The sequence below is a fragment of the Cydia strobilella genome, chromosome 6 (genome assembly GCF_947568885.1).
Source record: "Cydia strobilella chromosome 6, ilCydStro3.1, whole genome shotgun sequence".
Lineage (NCBI taxonomy): Eukaryota > Metazoa > Arthropoda > Insecta > Lepidoptera > Tortricidae > Cydia > Cydia strobilella.
The window spans coordinates 12,300,750-12,321,199 of NC_086046.1; the positions used below are offsets into that span (position 1 = coordinate 12,300,750).

At 37.4% G+C, this 20,450-nt stretch overlaps 1 protein-coding gene across 8 annotated transcripts in view; it reads left to right on the forward strand.

Annotated features, from left to right (window-relative positions):
• LOC134742467 (phosphatase and actin regulator 4) overlaps window positions 1–20,450 on the forward strand; it is a 91,715-nt gene that overhangs the window by 6,363 nt on the left and 64,902 nt on the right. For 4 of the 8 annotated variants that reach the window (XM_063675648.1, XM_063675650.1, XM_063675651.1 and 1 more), the window contains exon 2: window positions 5,718–5,819. The exons of 1 other annotated variant lie outside the window; for it this stretch is intronic. In XM_063675648.1, coding sequence (XP_063531718.1) covers window positions 5,718–5,819 — 102 coding nt within the window. Of the gene's footprint in view, window positions 1–5,717; window positions 5,820–8,325; window positions 8,468–11,103; window positions 11,283–13,271; window positions 13,559–20,450 lie in introns of those variants that run through there. 3 more of the 8 variants (XM_063675656.1, XM_063675654.1, XM_063675652.1) reach the window with 3 other exon arrangements.

Here is a 20,450-nt window from a genome sequence, read left to right on the forward strand (position 1 = left end):
TGGCTTTATTGCACCAAATGTTATGAATACCCGAAGTGTTGCAAGTGCAATATCAGCCTTGCTACTAAAAATCAAGGACGCGTATGTCTTTATTAGGGCTAGGGGTCACAAAACCGTGCATATTTTTGAAAGCCGGTTTTTCGGGTTTTGTAGAGCAGCAAAACCAGGTTTCCGGTTTTTTCGGTGTTTTCGAGTTTATGTATAATTTGTAAAATAAACAAGTAATGAGGGCTATCGTTTTTTTGCTCACCAGTTGGCGCCTCTGTTGATGGTGGTCCAAAAGACTAAAGAACAGCTGTCAGTTATTGAAGTGACAAGTGACATCTGACATTTCGAACTGTGGAAAAGACCACCATCTACACTAGCACCCCTAGCAGCGAATTCATACGCGTTTTAATAATCAATCTGCAAACTTAATAGTAGTTTATGTGACTGCTACATAATGCAAGGCATTAAAAGTCGAGTGTGGGCTTATGAAACGAACGAAGTGAGTTTCATAATAGAATCACACGAGTGTTTTAATGCCTAATTATGTATAGTTACATACACTGCTTCATCTACACACATATTGTTTTATTCGAAATGAAATGTCTACAGCTACAGCCTACAGCTGTATAAAGCGCAGGTTCGCCCGCACATGGAATACTGCTCTCATCTATGGGCAGGGGCACCCCAATACCAGCTTCTCCCTCTGGACCGCATCCAACGAAGAGCGACTCGAATTGTCGACTGCCAGCGTATTTCGGAACGGCTTGACTCCTTGGCGCTGCGTAGAGATGTGGCCTCGCTCTGCATTTTCTATCGCGTGTATAACGGGGAGTGCTCCGAGGAATGGTTCGGATTAATCCCTGCCGCTTCTTTTCGCCATCGCCCTACGCGACAACATTACCATCCTCACCACTTAGATGGTTGGCAGTCCTTAACTGTGCGTTTCTCTAGAAACTTCCTGCCTCGCACAGCTAAACTGTGGAATGAACTGTCGCCTGCGGTATTTCCGGACCGATATGACCTTCAAACCTTTAAGAAAAGAGCGTACTCCCATCTTAAAGGCCGGCAACGCACTTACAACCCCTCTGGTGTTGCGGGTGTCCATGGGCGGCGGTAATCGCTTACCATCAAGTGATCCGTCTGCTCGTTTGCCTCCTATTTCATAAAAATAAAAAAATTATAGACTTTCTATAATACCTATATATTCAATAACCTCATATTACAGCCGACATTGGGGCATAGTTGCTCTCTGGCGGAATTCGCGGATATGAGGTGACGTCTCCGAAATATCTTTATCGCACATTTTACACGAAACTTTTGCTAGAGTTTCTTTAAAAACAACAAAACAGATTATTTTTGTACTTACAAACTAATTAAAAGATAAACTGCACGTCAAATGGCGGCAAAGAAAACTTTTTTCACGCATGTCACGCATCCGTAGTTTTTTTTAAAATTCAGAGACAAACTAGTAGAGTGGGGGTCGATTGCCAATATCATTGGATACCAACCAAATACCAACTAACAAGAGAGATTTGTCAAAATTGTATGCGATTGACATTTCATTTCGAATAAAACAAGGGCCTGACACTCTTTGATAGAGAAAGATAGTCTTATTGCGATACCTATAAGAGGAAAGAGAAAATAGTGCCATGCTTTGTCCTTATCACCGACCGGGTTTTTTTTCATGGTCGGGTTATGGCAGCATAGGTAGGATGCGATGGCGAAATACCGAGATTTATAAGTGAAAGAGAAAAAGGATTATGCTGCCGTACATTAACCTGTCAATACATGAATATGTCTTTCTCTTACCCCTGGTCGCTCGGTTTCATGTCTATAAATACTATACTATGTCTATGGAATAAAACGTAATCTCGACTGATATTAGAATAGAGGTCAAATCAAATTTATTCGTTTTTCAAGTTTTTCAGAGATGTTCGAAATTTGAATGAAATAATATTATCGAAATCGATGTTATTATTTGGCAATAATAACATTTTCACGATTTTCACAGTGTAATAGATGTCATATATTAAAGAAAAAGTGACGAAGCCCTCCAGTGGTGAAGGCCGGAAAAATTTGCTGTAACAAAACAGTTTATCTTAATGTTGGCCATTATCTTTTACGGATTTTGAAGGCATCATAGAGGGTTTATGATATGTGTGTAGATAAAATTTTTAACAAGAAATACTAGAATAGAGATCTCTAGATCAATTAACGTGATGCATGCATCACATATAAAACATGGCCTTTTATGACAAAAATGTTAAACTACATAATATTTATATTATAACTTAAGTCGAGTTCAAAGATAATATTAGATCGCAATATAAATATAATATGGTAAGTGCACTTTAATATATAAAAAAAGCACATTCATATCCGCTATTAATGTCTTTAATCATCTGCCTAATGAAATAAAAAGCCTCGAAGGAAATACCTTTAAAAGATGCTTAAAAAACTTTTTAATAGACAAAGTCTTCTATAACCTAAAAGAATTTTATAACTCTGTAAACCTAAATGTATATTAAAATTTAGTTTAAGATTACTTAGTTTAAGATAAAATAAATTGTATGCCCGAAAAGGGTAAAACTGTTGATACCCATAAAAAAATGTACCTAGCTATACTTCTTGTACCTACACAGTTTGAACAATAAATGTTTCTGATTTCTGAACTTTAGTTATAATTAAGCCGATAAATGTAAAAAAAACATTCCTTTATATATATTATTAAATATATACTATGTAGGTAACTATTTAGGTACGTCTACATATTATACGGTACGATTGCTACACATACAAAGTTTATGTGTAATAATCTATTATAGGTACCAATGGTACGATTAAATAAAACTAAAAGGTTGCTTCGAAATTCGAAAAACTCGAAAAAGCCGGTTTTATGAAACCTAAACCCGGTTTTTAAAATTGGCTGCAAACCCGGTTTTTCCGGTTTTTTTCGAATTGGGTGAAACCGGGTTTGTGACGCCTAATTAGGGCGGTATTTGTATATAATAATAAATAAATAAAATAGGGATGTTGGCAATTTTTTAGAACTGTTTTCATTTTATAGATAGACAATTAGACACGTAATTATTGCAAAAAAAATATATATTTTTATTCATGGTATTTTAATAAAAAATCGACTTTAAAGGCTCGGCCAAACACAAGGCGCGACGCAGCGCCGCGTCCGCGCCGCGTGATGCCTGTTCAAACAGGTCGCGCGCGGATCGCGCCGGCCTCGCGCTCTTAACACGCCCTCATCGCGCACGCGAACGCGGCGCGGACGCGGCGCGATGCGGGCGTGACTCGCGCCCGATACAGCAGCATACGCGCGCGGAAGGTTTCTCATTCACGTCCGACTGATGGACCCAGCGTGCCGCCGCGGGCCGCTGCGTCCCCGCCGCGTTCGCGCGCGACGGGGCGCGACAGAAGCGGGGCGCGATGCCGGCGGGACGCAGTCTGTTTGACGTCGCTAACCTGTTAGCATGGGCGGCGGCGCGGCGCTGCGTCGCGCCTTGTGTTTGGCCGAGCTTTAATTACTTTAGTATTTAAATTTCGCGCAAAAACGTTCCAAGCTGTCACGTGATCTGGATGACGTAACGATGTGATAAACAAACTGCGGTCAGTGCCAGAGGACCACCAGATTTGACAACTTGTCTGCGCGTGTTTCTCACATCGTGACGTCACGCGCTCTAATTTGCGTTTGCAGTCACGTGATGCTGGGCATTATTTTAAATACTTTTGATTATTTTTAATTAATTTATTACGCATATTTAAACTTACAAAATATAGTCGCGATTCATGTCAACATCCCTATTACTTCTTTAAATCATAGGATTAAAATTACCATAAATAAATTTTCTTAGGGTGTTTTGTTTGTAAAAAAGGAAAATACCATCGTACTAACATTTTATTGCAGTGGCAACCTTGTGGTAGATTTTTTGGTCTTGAATTCCAGTTTTGAGTATACGTATGCAAAGCTTTTATGTCTATCCAGGTTTGTACTAAAATACCTATTGGAATGGGCAGATTAGGGTAGAAGGTGAAATGGCAGTCATTTACTAGCGCCTGTACTAATTCATAGGATTAGGTTGCCGAGCCGACACCAGGCTCCCTTTAGTGAGCCGTGGCAAAAAGCCGGAACAAAGGGATTCAAGTATCATGACCTTTAGTGTCGTACTATAAATACTATAATTACGTGACAGTTAGAGTTTTGACAGATAAGTTTACGTGACAGTGTTGTCAGCATAACATAAACCATAAAATAGCACTGGCACACCCTCAAATCCTACGACTCTTCTCTTTCCGCACAGACTCTACGACTCTACCAAACTTAACAGCCCAGTATTGGGACAACATTGAAATTGAAACTGGAAAAAATAGAATTTATTAAGATTGTTATTTTCTTTCCATCCATTCTTTGAACATCTCTAATCTCAATAACTACTATACATTGATTACCTCTGTTCTTATTTAAATTTTAGCATGAAGAGTTATTTATCTAAATAATCATATACCTATAATTGGTGTGGGGAACTTTAAAAACTATCAGAAGTGCCAGCTTAATTAATACAAAGCTTTGCTTTTAAAATAATACAATACAAGAGGTATTTTTTTATGTGTTAAAATAAGAGTGAACTATTATTCCGGAACAAAACCTTGCTTTATGGAGCCTTGATAAACCCTGGGTGTTAGAAATTTATATGGATATGGAATCAATATATTAGACATACAAATCACTACATAGTATAAAACAAAGTCGTTTCCTTCTGTCTGTCTGTCCCTATGTATGCTTAGATCTTTAAAACTACGCAACGGATTTTGATGCGTTTTTTTTAAATAGATAGAGTGATTGAGCATTGCACCCGTGAGAAGCCGGGCGGGTCGCTAGTACCTATATAAAGTTGATATTTTTATTTAGCTGTTATTATATTTACGAATTTGTAATTTTTTACTGATTTTTAGGATTCCGTACTTCAAAAGGAAAAAACGGAACCCTTATAGGATCACTCGTGCGTCTGTCTGTCTGTCTGCCTGTCTGTCTGTCCGTCTGTCACAGCCTATTTTCTCCGAGCTACTGGACCAATTAAGTTGAAATTTGGTATACATATGTAAGTTTGTGACCCAAAGATGGACATGTAACGTAAACAAATAAAATTTAATCATGGGGACCACTTTTGGGGGGTAAATGAGAAAATTAAAAAAAAAAGTTTTTCAAACTATATCGTGTTACATATCAAATGAAAGAGCTCATTGTGAGAAACTCAAATATATTTTTTTTATAATTTTAGGATAAACAGTTTAGAAGGTATTCAAGAAAATATACAAAAAATGACCATTGACCAACTACTGGGTCTAAAATTTTGAAAAAAATACACAAAATAGTTCTTTACCTATAGATCACAGGAAAACCTATTAGAAATGTGTAGTCAAACGTGAGTCGGACTTAATTTTTTTGATCCGACCCCTACGGGTTTTTTAAAGACATTTCACTTACATTTCACATAAAAAATACCTTGTTTAAATTAGTGTACGGAACCCTTGGAACGCGAGTCGGATTCGCACTTGGCCGGTTTTTTTTTCTTGGATTAGTTCCATTAGTTTTCTACATTTTTAATATCTATTTTAGTAGGACAAACCCTTTTTGTGGTTATTTGGAAGATTTTTTTTCTTATAAAAAGCTGTTGTCAATAAACCACTAATCTAAGAATACAATTTCAATTTTGGCTTAGGTGACAGCGGTGACAAAACAAACCTGGGTGTTCCCCCAGTTGGCAAAGGCGGACGGCATTTGTCCATACCCTTTGATTCAGCGACTGCTAATGGTGATTTAAGTGAGTATACCTTCAACACTACAAAAACATTTCATTTTTTTTAACATACAGTTTTGGCCAGAAATATTTAGCGTGGGGTTTTCTTTACTATGAAACTTTGAAATAAATATTTGTACTCGGTGCTTGAAATGAAACACCTCTAACTAAATGATACTTGGGTGTAGAGACACACTGTGCTTGCAGCCATTCATCAAATATGTATTACGTTTAGTTAATAGTTGTAGTACCATTTATTTTTATATCAAAGATTTCAAAAGTAAGGTTAGGCGCTTTCAATTATAATGCCGAGCGAACCACTTCGTAGTGTTCGTAGGGCCCGTCGTTACGAAGTAATATAATATATTGATATTATAAGTCAATGTTTAATATACAGAATGTCCTTTCCTTAGCCATTGGACAAACCCTGAAATTATTTATTTTATTTTATTTAATAATTTTAATCAGGCAACACGGCCCATATTACGGCTACCTCCCACGTAGGGTTAGCTCTCAGGAATGCTCTAACGTCAATATTTTTTTTATTAGAAAAAAAGATAAAAAAAATCTAATGAGAGTTATTTCCAATAATCGGCAACAAAAACAAACATTGTATTAACCATTGGCAGTGCTTTTGACAATGAGGGCTACCGTTTTAGTGTTCACCAGTTGGCGCCACTGTAGATGTAGATCCAGAAAAACAGATCTCAAAATTCTTCTATGCTTATTTTTATAAAATCAATACGTTCTAATATACATAATAGTACATTGTGCAACATGGGGCGTAAGTTAAATATTGCAAACGAGAGTATAGTTAAATCGCGACGGCTTGCCGAATTTATAGACTCGAGTTTGCAATATTATTACGCCCCGAGTAACACACAATGTTTTTCATCACACTTGCAATTCAAAAATGAAGTATAACGACATAAAACTGTTAATTATAATACTAGAAACTTCATAACTCCTTATTAGGGATAACGCTTTGTCTATAGTTCCCGCTAAGCCTGAGTGCAATTCCACATTTACTGCGCGAGTGTGATTAAAGTGTGTTTTAACGTCTAAATGTGCCATTTTTTCAACCTGTTTAAATTTGCATGTATTTTAGTTGGCACTTTTTTTAAACTACTAACATTTATTGAGTTATATCTATTGTTTACTATGTTTACCATGATTAATCAAAGATGGACAAAAATTTACCACAATTATGAATAAGGAGTGAAAATTCCCGATAAAAAAGCTTGAAACTTCCAAAATATCTATGCATTTGACAATTTGAAAGACCTCCATCTACACTAGCGCTCCTAGCGGCGAAGTTAAACGCGGTAGCCCTCATTTGTTTGAAAATTGACATTTGTCAAAAGTCAATCTTATTAGTGCCATAAATAAAAAAGATAATCAAAAAGGTCGAAAAAAGTTTCATACTATTTATTACCTCAGGAGCACATACAGGCTGCTCCAAAAAAATTGTAATACGAAGTAATAATTGCGAGTACAAATTTATACATAGGTATATAAAACTTCTACTCGCTATATTTTCTTTATATGTACATATTACAAATTTTAGCAACTAAAACTAAAACCAGACATAGATATATGTTGCTTAAATGTTCGTGACAAATTTCATGTAATTTCAGCATTATACGTTTCGAAATGAGAGCGTAACTTCAATTGTATGGGAGCGTCTTTTTGGCGGCGTTCACGTTTGTTGTATGTATATTACTTTCGTATCTTTTCAATTATTAGAAGTTTCGTAAAAAGTTTAGCCCTCAAAAATGTTAAACTTGACCGACCCGGTAGAACACCTAGATTTAAAAATGTTTCAACCCTTTCATGAGCCGTGATAGCTAGACAGTTGAAATTTTCACAAATGATGTATTTCTGTGGCCGCTATAACAACAAATACTAAAAGTACGGAACCCTCGGTGGCCGAGTCCGACTCGCAAGTAATAATTATTATGCCTTTTACCAAATACGTTTGACGGTTGACCTAACTGATGGATCGATTTTTCGGGCTACGTAGCGTAGGTGTTCCCATTTTTCACTGTTTCGCATTTACCTACCGTTGAACTCTATAATCTATATTAGCATACAGTTTATAAATGCGCTGAAATCGCTGAATAGTCTGTATTTTTTTGCCCATAAAGCCATATTACTAACTTCTTAAAAATCGTCGAATAGGTAATTACAAAACAACGAATATTTATATCTCATATATAAAATAAAATAAATTAGGATCTAATTATGCAGCTCAAGCACAACAATAAATAGACAAAACTGAGTTGTATTAGCCGCTACGTAAATCGGCGCAGTTTAGAAGATTAAGTAATGTAGATAGAGATAGAGTTGTCGGTATAGGTGGTCGGAGGATAATACGCGCGGAGTGGCGCTGCGTTTAAGCGAGAGGGGTGCGCAAGATGCGCCGCGCAGCCTCCGTCGTCCTCGCCTCTGTGGCGCCGCGTTCGGCGAGTCGCCGCTAGCCGCGAGAGCTAGACGCCACGTCGCGGGTGCTCGTGGATTTAGGTTCCGTGCCGCTGATGCTGATGGCCTGGTGTAGGTGAGCGGCGCCGTGGAGGGCCCGCGAGCGCCGCGCGACCGACCGCCTTGGCGGTGCTACGGACCCATGCTCACTCACAGCCGCTCCGACGGTGATTTCCCCATTTACGTTAGAGGTGAGCGTATCTTCCGTATCTCATACGTGTTGTTGTCGTTGTGGTTTTAGATCTAGTGATTGGGTTCACGCATGAACGAATCATTTCACTGCATTTCATCTCGCGTCTCTTGTTTTATCGTCATGTTATTATGGTCGCTCCTTAAATTTTGTGATTATGTTTTTGACAAAACATGTACATTACCTAAAACCATTTATGATTTATCGTCTGTCAAGTAATACTAATATCTCAATTAGGAGACTAAGAAAATCTTTACTCCTTAATCGGATAATTCAATTACTAGTGGCGTCATTTGGTCGCGGAGCCCCCGAGAGCTTTGCAAATCAATATTACCTAGGTATAGCGTATCTGTGTTTACAGGCAGCGTGTTACGTTCAGAATGAATCGTCTCTACTACGGCCTAACGTAATTACTATACAAATAGTAGGTGGTTGGTTCCCAAAACTGTTTGTTGTTCAGTTCTCATAGCTCACATTTTGTTTATGCATCACAGGCTTGGCCGTAAGCGTAAACCTTGAATTTAGGCTTGGTCGCGTATGTTACACGCAACGCAAGCTTTAAGCTGGGAGAGTATGGTTGGATTATTTTCTAGGGCAATATAGTGCCTATTTATAAATAAAGGCTGCACGCTTAATCTCCCAGTAGCCTGGCGGCTCATCCAACCAAGTTAACGCGGTGCACGGTCGTTCGAGCATTTCATTAGCCCTTATATACCTACTGTCATTTTTCACTAACGAAATAAATAAGGGTAAGCCACTAATCGAAGCTGCTAATTTAGAGATACTTTAGATATTATTTCCTTCATCTTAGTGGTGTCGTTTACCTTTGTTATACGTACAGTCGCCATCCGATATATCGGAGCGGCCAAGGCGCTCACAAATATCTGAACACGTCTCTATTGTCAAGGCGTTAGAGTGCGTGTTCAGATATTTTTGAGCACCTTGGCTGCTCCGATATATCTGATGGCGACTGTACATAAGCTATGCCCTAATCTAAAGGTTAGCCATTGACTCTCCAATATTGCCTAGTCAGATCCCAATCCCACATCTGGTGCATAATAAAACGCGTTTCTTTAGTAGGTACATTATAGGTTTATTATAGACATTACAGGTTGTCTTCTCTTGCTAGCTTGGATAATGCGTCCCGTTGCATCGAGTTTGTGTAAAGCCATGAAAAGTAAAGTGTGGAGTTGTGGACACGAAAAAATCTGGTCATGCGTGATATGGTAAATCTTTTAAATGAATGTGGAATATCAAGCAACGCTTTTTTATAATTTGTGGATATCAAACTACATTATAAAAATATAATCATAAATATAACGTTAAGTTGTCTGTGACTTTCAGCTTTATAATTAGTAGATTGTACAACAAGGGCACAAAGCGATTTATCTTCATACGAGGCAATTTATTTGTCCGAGCGTAGCGAGGACCAATATAGCCGAGGATAAAAATAGGCGTTTGTGCCTGAGTTATACACCCTGCTTTTGACTTCGATTGTGAGTAAAATAAAACAATGGCAAACAAATAAAATACATTTTTTTCTTTTTTTTTTAATTTTCCTTAAGCCCACTTTTTCTTTTTCTTTTTTAATTTTCCTTAAGTCATATTTACCTTAAGCCCACAACACACTCGTGCGCGAATCGCGGCGCAAAGCCGCGAACGCGAGTGTGGTGTCGTTTCGCTGATTAGCGACTGTCCACACTCGCGTTCACGGCTTCGCGCCGCAATTCGTGTGGAGGGAGCTTTAAGTCTTTATTCATACTGCCAAATTATAACTACATTTTGTAGTTTATTTCTATAATAACTATGTTGTATTGTAAGATTTTAATGATTTAGTAATATATAATTCAAATAATAAATTGTCTATCATAAATGATAGCCATCTCACGCGAAGTTTATTGCAACGATGAAGATTGCTACATCAAAAATAATGTGTCAGTCTAAACCACATAGAGTTATCGTAAGTTTATTAACTTGATAATTGGTATTTGTTGTAGGTGTGTAATAATTTTAAACTCGTCAGTAGGTATAATGAAAAAAACGAAATAGCGAGTAAACAAGTGACAATAAAATAGCGCACTTTGAAGTTGGGTTATGTGTATTTTATAATGTCCGCTTTAGAGTTATATTTCACAGTGTTCACAGAAGCCATTATGAGTATGACTAGAAACTACCCTGCCGATAACCTAGCAATTAGCTGACCAAAAAACTTTAGAATGTTGTGCACAGACGGACATGGTCATGACTAATATTCTGGCGTTACATACCCAAAGTCGTTATGAACAAGTCACGAATTACACATTAGTATAAAATAGTTTAATTTGTTTACTATGCGTTCAACAGTATTATAAGTGTAACATTGTTTTTATTTGAGACGCAACTGTGAATTAGGTCAAAATTCCTTCGAGGAACCTAATTGGCCGAGATTGACGAATTAAACTTTCGTCTAACGACTGTTGATTTGCCCTTGTATTTTTTAAGAGGTGATTGCTAAACAAACTAACGGAACGCAGGCAATCTACAGAAAACAATTTGATAAGCACTAAGCAGTGCTGAAGTTTTATCACTCGCTATCTAATCTATTGAGAGTGTTCTGGTTGTAATACGTTAGTTATAATTCACGTTTCATTGTATTCGGACATTGCAATAGGCTAATGTTGTGTCTCAAACGTGTGGCTGAGTGCTCTCATCGTGTTGTGTCAACAGTGCCGTGTGTGATATGGATGACCTAGTCGTCAGCTCTCAAACGAGGCACCGATCCATTGATGACGATACTAGAAGCGACTCTGGAATTTTAGATAAAAACCATATATCCTGTAAGTGAATTCATGAATTAACGCGCTATTGTAGCGATAGCATTTTATCAGTTTATTCCAACTTCCATTTTAATCTTAGTAAACATCGTATTTAAACATAGTTGCATTTTGTTCACTCAATTTGGCCTATAACTTCTTGTTTATTTTGACATAGTAAAAAATAGTTTGCAAAGGTAGGAAGCGCTAGATTTGCTGTAGTTATTTATGCCTTTTTAGAACATCTTCACGGTGTCATAGTTTCGACACGTCACAGTCACTGCTCTGATTTTTATGCGTATTAAAAACGAAAGTAACTAAGTAGATATGTACTTACCTAAGATCGCAAATGGTCTTCAGTTTTTATTTAAAACATATATTTTTTTATTATAATGAAACAACTTAAGTAGGCTTGTGTAGAATTACAAAATTAATTATTTTTTGACAATAATCATTCATGCAGTAATATTTATTTATTTATTTATGCAGTATTTGCTGTCTGTTCTTTAGTAAGTACCTTTGTCCTTAAATGAGCTAGCTTTATGTGCTATCAGTATGTCAATAGCTATATCTACTATCTATATATTATATATATGGCGCTCTTATAACAATGGGTCTAGGGCATCTCACAGTAGTCGTGTTTTGCGTTCATGTTACTTAGAATATAACTAATTAATGTAATAGTACAGACTTGCTGTAAAAGTTGTAGGTTTAGAATGTTTCGATACTTTATTATAGACATAGAACCTATGTTAATTAGTAATCATATAAGAGGCCCATCATGAACGCTACATTCATTACACAAAAAGTAGGTATCTATCACGAGTGCGTTGGCCATAGCAACCCTTAAAAAACAATGAAAGCATTTTTTTGGACATGAATTGCATCGTACTGAAATATGTGCACCGTAATCTTTGTTTAAACTCCACCTTGCAAATGTCGCTAATTGTCATGAATCGTCGTCCACGCTGTAAACTGAGAACTTGTAGACTTTATTGCCACGATATAACGCCCAACGATAGTCAGTTAAGAGCTTGCTGCTAGCAATTATGAAAATGAACCATTTCGAGTACGTAGGTTACACCTACATACGTTACGTACGCGGTTTCTTGCTGCAGTGTGATTTACCTGAGGGGATTGCATTCGTGCAGTCAAATAGCGCGGGATTCTTGTACAGTGGGGCTGTATTTAATAATGTACACCTGCCCGAGCGGGGTGCGGTGTACCACAGACGAGTAAATAACAGACTGTCCTGACTGTCAATCCCCATACAAAGGTGCATCGCGGTCACAATCCTTTTGTGGGTAGCGCCACCACGTGAGCGAGGTCTCAGGGCCAAAGGTTACTTATGTAGAAAACAGAGAGTTTAATGAGTTGGTGTTGCTGTCCTCACGACATTGGTATATGAAACATGAAACGGAAAGTTTGATAATGCAATGCAACTGTACTAATATGTTACGATTGTTGAAAAATACAACTTGGCATGGAATTAAAGAGTGAACTGTGGAGACACCCAGTCTACCAGTATTTATAATATTCTTATCTCTGGATGCACTATTCACGCGGCGCGCTGCACATGCACGGTCGGTCGGGTCGCCCGGCCGACGGGCGCGCCTGTACCTGTCCAGTATCTAATTTAATCGATTTAAAGTGCCGGCGCCAACGCTCACCCATCAACGACATAAAAGTGCTCAAAATGCACATATACCGTATCTTATCGCACATGTCCTTATTAAAATTACCAGGTAATGATACGTTACTACTGCATTGATCTCTATACTTTATTGCTATGTTTTCCACCACAAATATTGAAGTGCCCTGAGCGCACAAATGAAGCAAAACGAAACACCGGCTTAGCCGGTGCATTCACGTGACGATGGAGGCTTGCCACAGTCCCGCGCGACGAGAGGCGAGCGGAGCGAACAACCGTCAAACAGGCGATACATTGCAACATGCAGGAGCGCGAGGCGGTACCCCACTCTGCCCCGCGACGCGGCCCGCACGCCAGTTCGCCGATGCGCGTCCCTCGCGACGCAGGCAAAGGCATGAGAGCCTCGTGATTATTGCCGCGCGTCCGCTTTGTTTGTGTTAGTGTTGTGGTAGTGACACTAAAGGATGTGTTCGGATATGGCCGCGCACAGTTGACATGTCGCTTAGCGCGCCGGCCCCGGTGGTGCTTGGCGGTAGGGCTGGCAGCCTCGACCAGCTCGATTTCCAAGAGCGCAGGCAGCTGATCGCCAGCTCCCTGTCCCTTACGGACTTCTTGCACGTCGGGGCGAAGGAAGTCGCTGCTGTTGCCGGTCAGTCCCCTTCCCTTACGCGCCTAGTCACATTCCTAACAATAGTCTTGCTAAACCAAAGGCTCATGCATGTCATTTGGCCTCCAAAATCAGTACACGCAGTGTGCGCCTAGCGTCACACGCTAATGAATTAGGACTCTAGTTGCTCAGTGCCTAATAGTTTTGTACAGATAAACCGTTTGACCTGCATTTAAAACTCGTTAAAATTAACAATGAACATGTTCTAACAAAACATACCTACTACGAATTATACAAGTATGAACCTAAAATTTTGTGGTAGAGTTGTGGGCCAAGTTTTCAGCGCAGGCAGTGTAGGTATAATAAGTTAATAACTCGGTAATAGAGTTTTATGTGATAGTGAACTGAAGAGTAAACAATGTTATCTGCTTGCGTCTCATTACTCAATAATAGCTGCCTACTTTAGATAACGAAGTCCAAGAATTTGGTATTGTGTAGAGCAACATTACCATGCGAAAAGTTGTCCCATTGTCGCTGTTTATGTATTGAGTACACACCTTAAATGTATTATACGACTTTGGTTTGTTTCTGGCAGATCAGAGAATCAGCTGGGATTTCCTATCTGAATTGTGTACTTAACAAGCCCATTCAAACAATTTCCTATCTAGTTAAGAAAGGGCCCACGATAATATATTTTTTATGTACTTCAGATAGGCAGAATGTGATATTGAAACTTCCCAAAACCAGTGTTTTTGGAATGTTTCAATATTACAGGCTTATTTTTGTAGCCGTGTTTACATTAACAAAAGTAATATTTTTTAAAAAACAGACGCCATTGTAATCCGTATTTTAAAAATTCGAAACAATTTTCTGACGTAGGTAAACGATCCTATATATTGGTGCGTATATTTTGGCAAACTTGAGTTCATCAGCATCACGTCGTTCGTTAAAGCATGAAAATGTCGTCATAAAAGCGGACCCCGAAGGAGTGGTGTGGCCATATAAGATTGTTCACAACGCTTAGTGCCTGACTAACCAGTATACGTCAGAATCACGGTAACGCATAGCCGTCACGGCCTTCAGGATCAAGTTATACCAAAGTCGAGCTCACAGCCGAGACAAATGTTCTGTTGAATTAGGCAGCCGTCTGTCACCTGTCTCACACGAATCACATGATCGTAAACCCTAGCCTTCGCGTGTCGCTATTTTGAACATTTACCTTAAATGTCTGCAACTAAGGAATATATGATTTAGCTTCAATAATATCCTACTGTTCAACAATAAACACCATACAACTCAATTTACACATAATTCAAGAATTGTGGTATTTTTTAACCATATAATGTAGTATGAACTCTCGGAAACAGGAAAGAGAAATCAAAAAATAAATATCGATATTAACCGCATATTCTACTATTTATTAGTTATCATTTGTTTCTATTAATAAAAAACATTGCGCTGCCATCTGTTTCTTGATTACCAAACATGGTTAATGCGGATAACTGATCGACCTCAAGTTTGACTCGACAGTCATGCTAAAAGCAGCTTATGCTAAGGTTAAATTGTAGGATTTGTAGGTAAAGGTCTTTGCTATTACCGTTTATACATTTGTTGCATGACGAATACACTTATCAGATTCAATGTTTTTATTCGTATTCAGTGTTATTCCGAGCGAGCGGATCGAAAGTCTTCTTTCAAAAAGCAAGCCCCCTGGCCAATACTATCTTAAATTTTAGCTCTATCGCTTTTTGGGGCTCATGTTTTCAAACGTCGGATAAAACCCATACTGTCAGACAATAAATTATTGCTGAGTGCGTCTTTTCGCATGTGTAAGGAAGGTATAGAGCCAAAATTGAGATGTTTAAACTTTTTAGGGATTATCTTGGCTCTATTTTATACTTTCATGAGGTCGTCAACATGTTCATCTACTTCTACATATTTGTTCTGCTGGGAAGCCGATGGTCCTGGGTTCGAATCCCGGTAAGGACATTATTTGTGTGATGAGCACAGATATTCCTGAGCACAGATATTCCTGAGTCATGGGTGTTTTCTATGTATTTAAGTATTTATGTATATATTATATATATCGTTACCCATGACATAAGCCTCCTTCGGCTTACTGTGGGACTTAGTCAATCTGTGTAAGAATGTCCTATAATATTTATTTATTATTTATTTATTCTACATATGTTGTTGTTTAGACTAGGAAGCCCGCTGAAACTTATATTATGATGGCAAAATTATGTCTTTTTGCTATAATTCGTGCTTGTATTTCGCTTTCACTTGTTTATACATGTATTGGCGCGAGCGAGACGCACGGGCGAATGATAACATAAATATATAATTTTGACATCAAGGTGCAAGTTTGAATTGACGTCTAGAATAGGGGATATTACTGCAATGTTCTGCCAGAGTGCAGCACTAGCCTTTTTAGTAAACCATAGAGTAACTTATACATACTGTACCTTTAACAGGTTTTTGACATGTTTTCAGAGATAAATATGACATTGATGCATCAAGGCGGTTTGTTTACCGGGAAACGCGAATCCGAAATTTTGCTATCTGTCTCTTTATCGCTCGAATATGCAAGAGTGACAGAGATGTTAGATAACGAAATTTCGATTTTCTTGTTTCGCGATAGACCCTCTGATTGTGGTAGTAGCGCCACCTACGCAGAGTTTCGCGTAATATTCCCTATTGGATTAGTCTCATGTCTGAACCTGTATAACATAGGTAGGTGAATGCAGTTTTTATATCTAATGATATAAATGTATAACTCTACAACACACACACGGAATGTACAGTCAACATCAAATGTAGCGGATCAGACGAAGCGTCAAAAGTATCTGCTATTCTCAATCACGAAGAACAATTAGACTGCGACAGATACAAAACTACTTTTATGAATGAACGCGAACTGTCAAGATATGTCGGCGGCCGATAATATAATCCGCCAGATCATAAAATTCCTACACATATCATGAAACGCCATTTTATTATTTGACTAGTGACCATCCGCCATATTGTTCAACCTCATCGTTTGACGATTAGCCTACCGACGTATGTACTTTATTGTACATAAGACATGTTAAATTAAAATACAATGAAACAAAACATAAAAATAAACATATAAAATATACAGGGTGGGCCAGTGATAAATGCATTTAAAAATAAATAAACAATTTTTATGTTTTTAAATAAATCAAAAAATAAAAATAAAATTACAATAAAATTCGTTTATTTCAGACTTCATAATGGTCCATACATGTTAGTACTTAATACTATCTTAAGCAACTAAACTTAAATTATTTATATTGTTATTATTGTAAATAAAAATTATAATTATAATTTGGGATAAAGAAATAAATTTTACGTTTTAAAAATTAAATCATCAAGATGTCGTCCGTAGCGGTTGCGGCACTCTTCCAGTCTTGCTTGTAAATTTTGAAAGACTAAGTCTCGTGTTAAGAGATTTCCTGGCTCCGAAACTTCACGAATCGTATGGTTATAACAACAACACATGGTTTCAGCAAGAAGTTATGCTGCCATACAAGTAACGTGACCCTGGAAGTTTTGCGTGAAATGTTTCCTCAAAAATTGATATCGAGGCGAGGTGACATTGCTTGGCCTCCCAGGAGCCCCGACTTAACTTCGGCAGACTTCTTTTTGTGGGGTTACTTGAAGAGTAAAGTGTACTCCAATAATCCGACAACCACAGCAGAATTAAAGGAGAATATTCGTCAAGAAATCCAATCAATATCTCCGCAACTTCTAACGAAAGTCTTTCAAGATTTACAAGCAAGACTGGAAGAGTGCCGCAACCGCTACGGACGACATCTTGATGATTTAATTTTTAAAACGTAAAATTTATTTCTTTATCCCAAATTCGAATTATATTTTTTATTTAAAAACATAAAAATTGTGTTTTTTTTTAATGCATTTATCACTGGCCCACCCTGTACAAAGGCGTACTTATTCTTATGAACGTTTCGGCATATGGAATAAGTAGGGCGTGTTAAGTTTCAGCCAATGAAAAGAATTTTATTGATAAAAATTTGGTAATTTGGGTAGTTTATCTAATAAAATTAGTAAAATACCTGTACATACATATAAATATTATTATTGATTGAATATAATCTTACAACAAAACTGTCAAACGAAAGTGACATTATTATGCGTTCAAGATTGTTTTCTTTAGTGACGCTACATGTTTCCCGCATGGTAAACACAGCTGACACCATCAATAATTTGCAAGTATTTTACCACTAATTCGTGTATTTTACGATGGGCTTGGTATACGAGATGTTGCTAGGAATATCAACGACTATGTTGCTCTCATCGATCTGCCGTATTATTTAAAAGGCGCATCATGAATTCATGATATGCCTGGGCAAGATTTAGTCAAATCATGAAATTTCGGCGTTTCATGATATGCCTACGAAATTCTTGATATCGGATTTTACAATCGACCGCCGACATTATTGTTTGGAAAAGTTTTCCAGGGTGGCAGATGCTTTTGGTGCGTTATTTCATCCGCTACTATTGATGCTGACTGTTTAACCCGTACAACTTCGCTGATCATAGCTAATAACTCCTCCCTATCTTAATTTCCAATTATTGTCTTCCCACGTCGTTTTCCCACGTCTACACCATACTAGCTAAACAACTATGTACGCGAAAGCGAAAATACGGATTTCCACCATTCATAGCTTACAGCGTGTTTTATGTAGAGCTATGCTCCGTACTTTCACTATCTTCATCTTATCGTCTTGCAAAAATAGACGGTACATTAATTAATGTACAAATTAAAATATGGTTTTATTATCATTATCTAAATATGTTTGTATAGACAGTGACAAGTAATTCCTTGCTTGAAACGGTTAATGATGCTAGTAACATTATACCATTTATACCTAATATACGGGACAACGATCGATATTTATTAAGCATGCACTTTTCATGAAGCGTTACACATGCAATGAAATGTCAGTTTCCCTGCCAATATTTATGACTTTTGAGTGTGTATTTCTTTTGAAAACAGAGCACTTTACATAGAAATTACCATTGCTCTTGAGTAAATATACTAAGCTTGAACTTTACTAATTAAACGAATTAAACCACAACATAATCAGCCAATGTAGGTTCTTATTGAAAATAAATTGCTGTATACAAGTAAGTTATCTCGTGTAGGTATCTTGTAATGTTATGCGCATTATTTTATTATCTCGTATTATTCACATGATGATCTCATATTGATTATTGCTGTGTTCAATGCCCTTTTATGACAATACCGTTTTTTGTACTTCTACACCCAAGCCCATGTGCAAATCTTAATGGAGTCATCGACCTCTTACTTGTTATGGATTGATTAATTATTCGTACTAATTATTAAATTATTTTGACAAAATTGGTCTGAGAGTATTTTTTTAAATTAAAATAAATAAACTGTCGTAAAGATGAAACCAAAGAGGATATAATACATAGGATACAGTCTAAGGAAAAAACGTGCCTCGACAATCAAGAAAATGTGATTCTCGATCAGATGGCGCCACTACCTTTGGCCTACTCTCGGATAAATGGCGTTGACGGTTTCAAACGTCTACAGTACTATGACAGTACATAGTAAATTTTGTAGCCACAGTAAATTCACTGCCATCTATCGACACACGATTAAAACTAAAAATGAAGATGTATAAAAATACCATAAAATGTTTTTATATATGGATAATGTTTTTTTTTTATTTGCATTAATTATTTTTATATTATTTTGACCCATGTTCTTTCACTGATATGCGTTAAAATTGTTAAATAACAAACGAAACCGTCAACGCCATCTATCCGAGAGTAGGCCAAAGGTAGTGGCGCAATCTGATCGAGAATCACATTTTCTTGATTGTCAAGGCACGTTTTTTCCTTAGACTGTATCCATCTATTACGGAGTTATATAGGTATATCTATCTTTGATGAAACGAAAAGTGGTCCTATTGGCAACCGAACCAATGACACCACACCGTTTGCCTGAAAAGTACTGAAAACATTACCTCCATTATTATGTATTATATAAAATTAACTCGTGTATGCCTCTATTTGATTTTAAGCAGGTGTGGTATTAGCTTTGTTCTCCCTTAAGACTTAAGTCTACTCATACGCTACGAGGGGAGCATACTAATTATTACTGTTTAAATAATCTTGTTATGCAATATAGTACCTACTTTACTATGAATCATAATGCACGTAGAACGCATTCTTCACTGTTATTGCCAACTATTATACTATAGGATCTACCTGTGCTTGATGTGAAGAAAACGGTTCTCTGCCTTTTCGCTGAAAATTGTAGTGCAGAATTTCACTTGGCAACCAACTTTTCGCCAAAGTTTTATTTGGGCGAATTTCATTTCCCAAGTTTACATAATCCAACCTAACCTAACCCAACCTAGTACGTCATTTTCATTTCGCAACTATGGGGTTGGGAAATGAAATGGTTGCGAAATAATTATTTGGTAACGATTGGTTGCCAAGTGAAATTCTTCAATACAATTTTCGCCAAAAAGGGAGTACAGCGAAGAATTTTTAAGCGTGTTTGTCTAATGTTACATAGTATACTTATTACTCGTAACCTACTTTTTCCTAATAATTTTTTTCACAAAGTTTTTCACATTTTTCTTGCTTACCTTGTATTTATTTAGTTACGGCTTGACACATTGGTGACACGTTTTTGTGTTTTCTAGGCGTACTCTTCAAGAATATAACAGCCAATTTAAAACTATTAAATACAGTACTGTCAGTTACTTCTGAGAATTCGCATTAATTATTAACATATTTCCACTAGGTACTCTGTATTCAGGCATCTTAACGATTTAACATAACTTATGTAGTGCAAAAGTCAGCGCTCCCGGAACGTTCCTTCAAGCTAAACTTGAATCCAAGCCTGTAA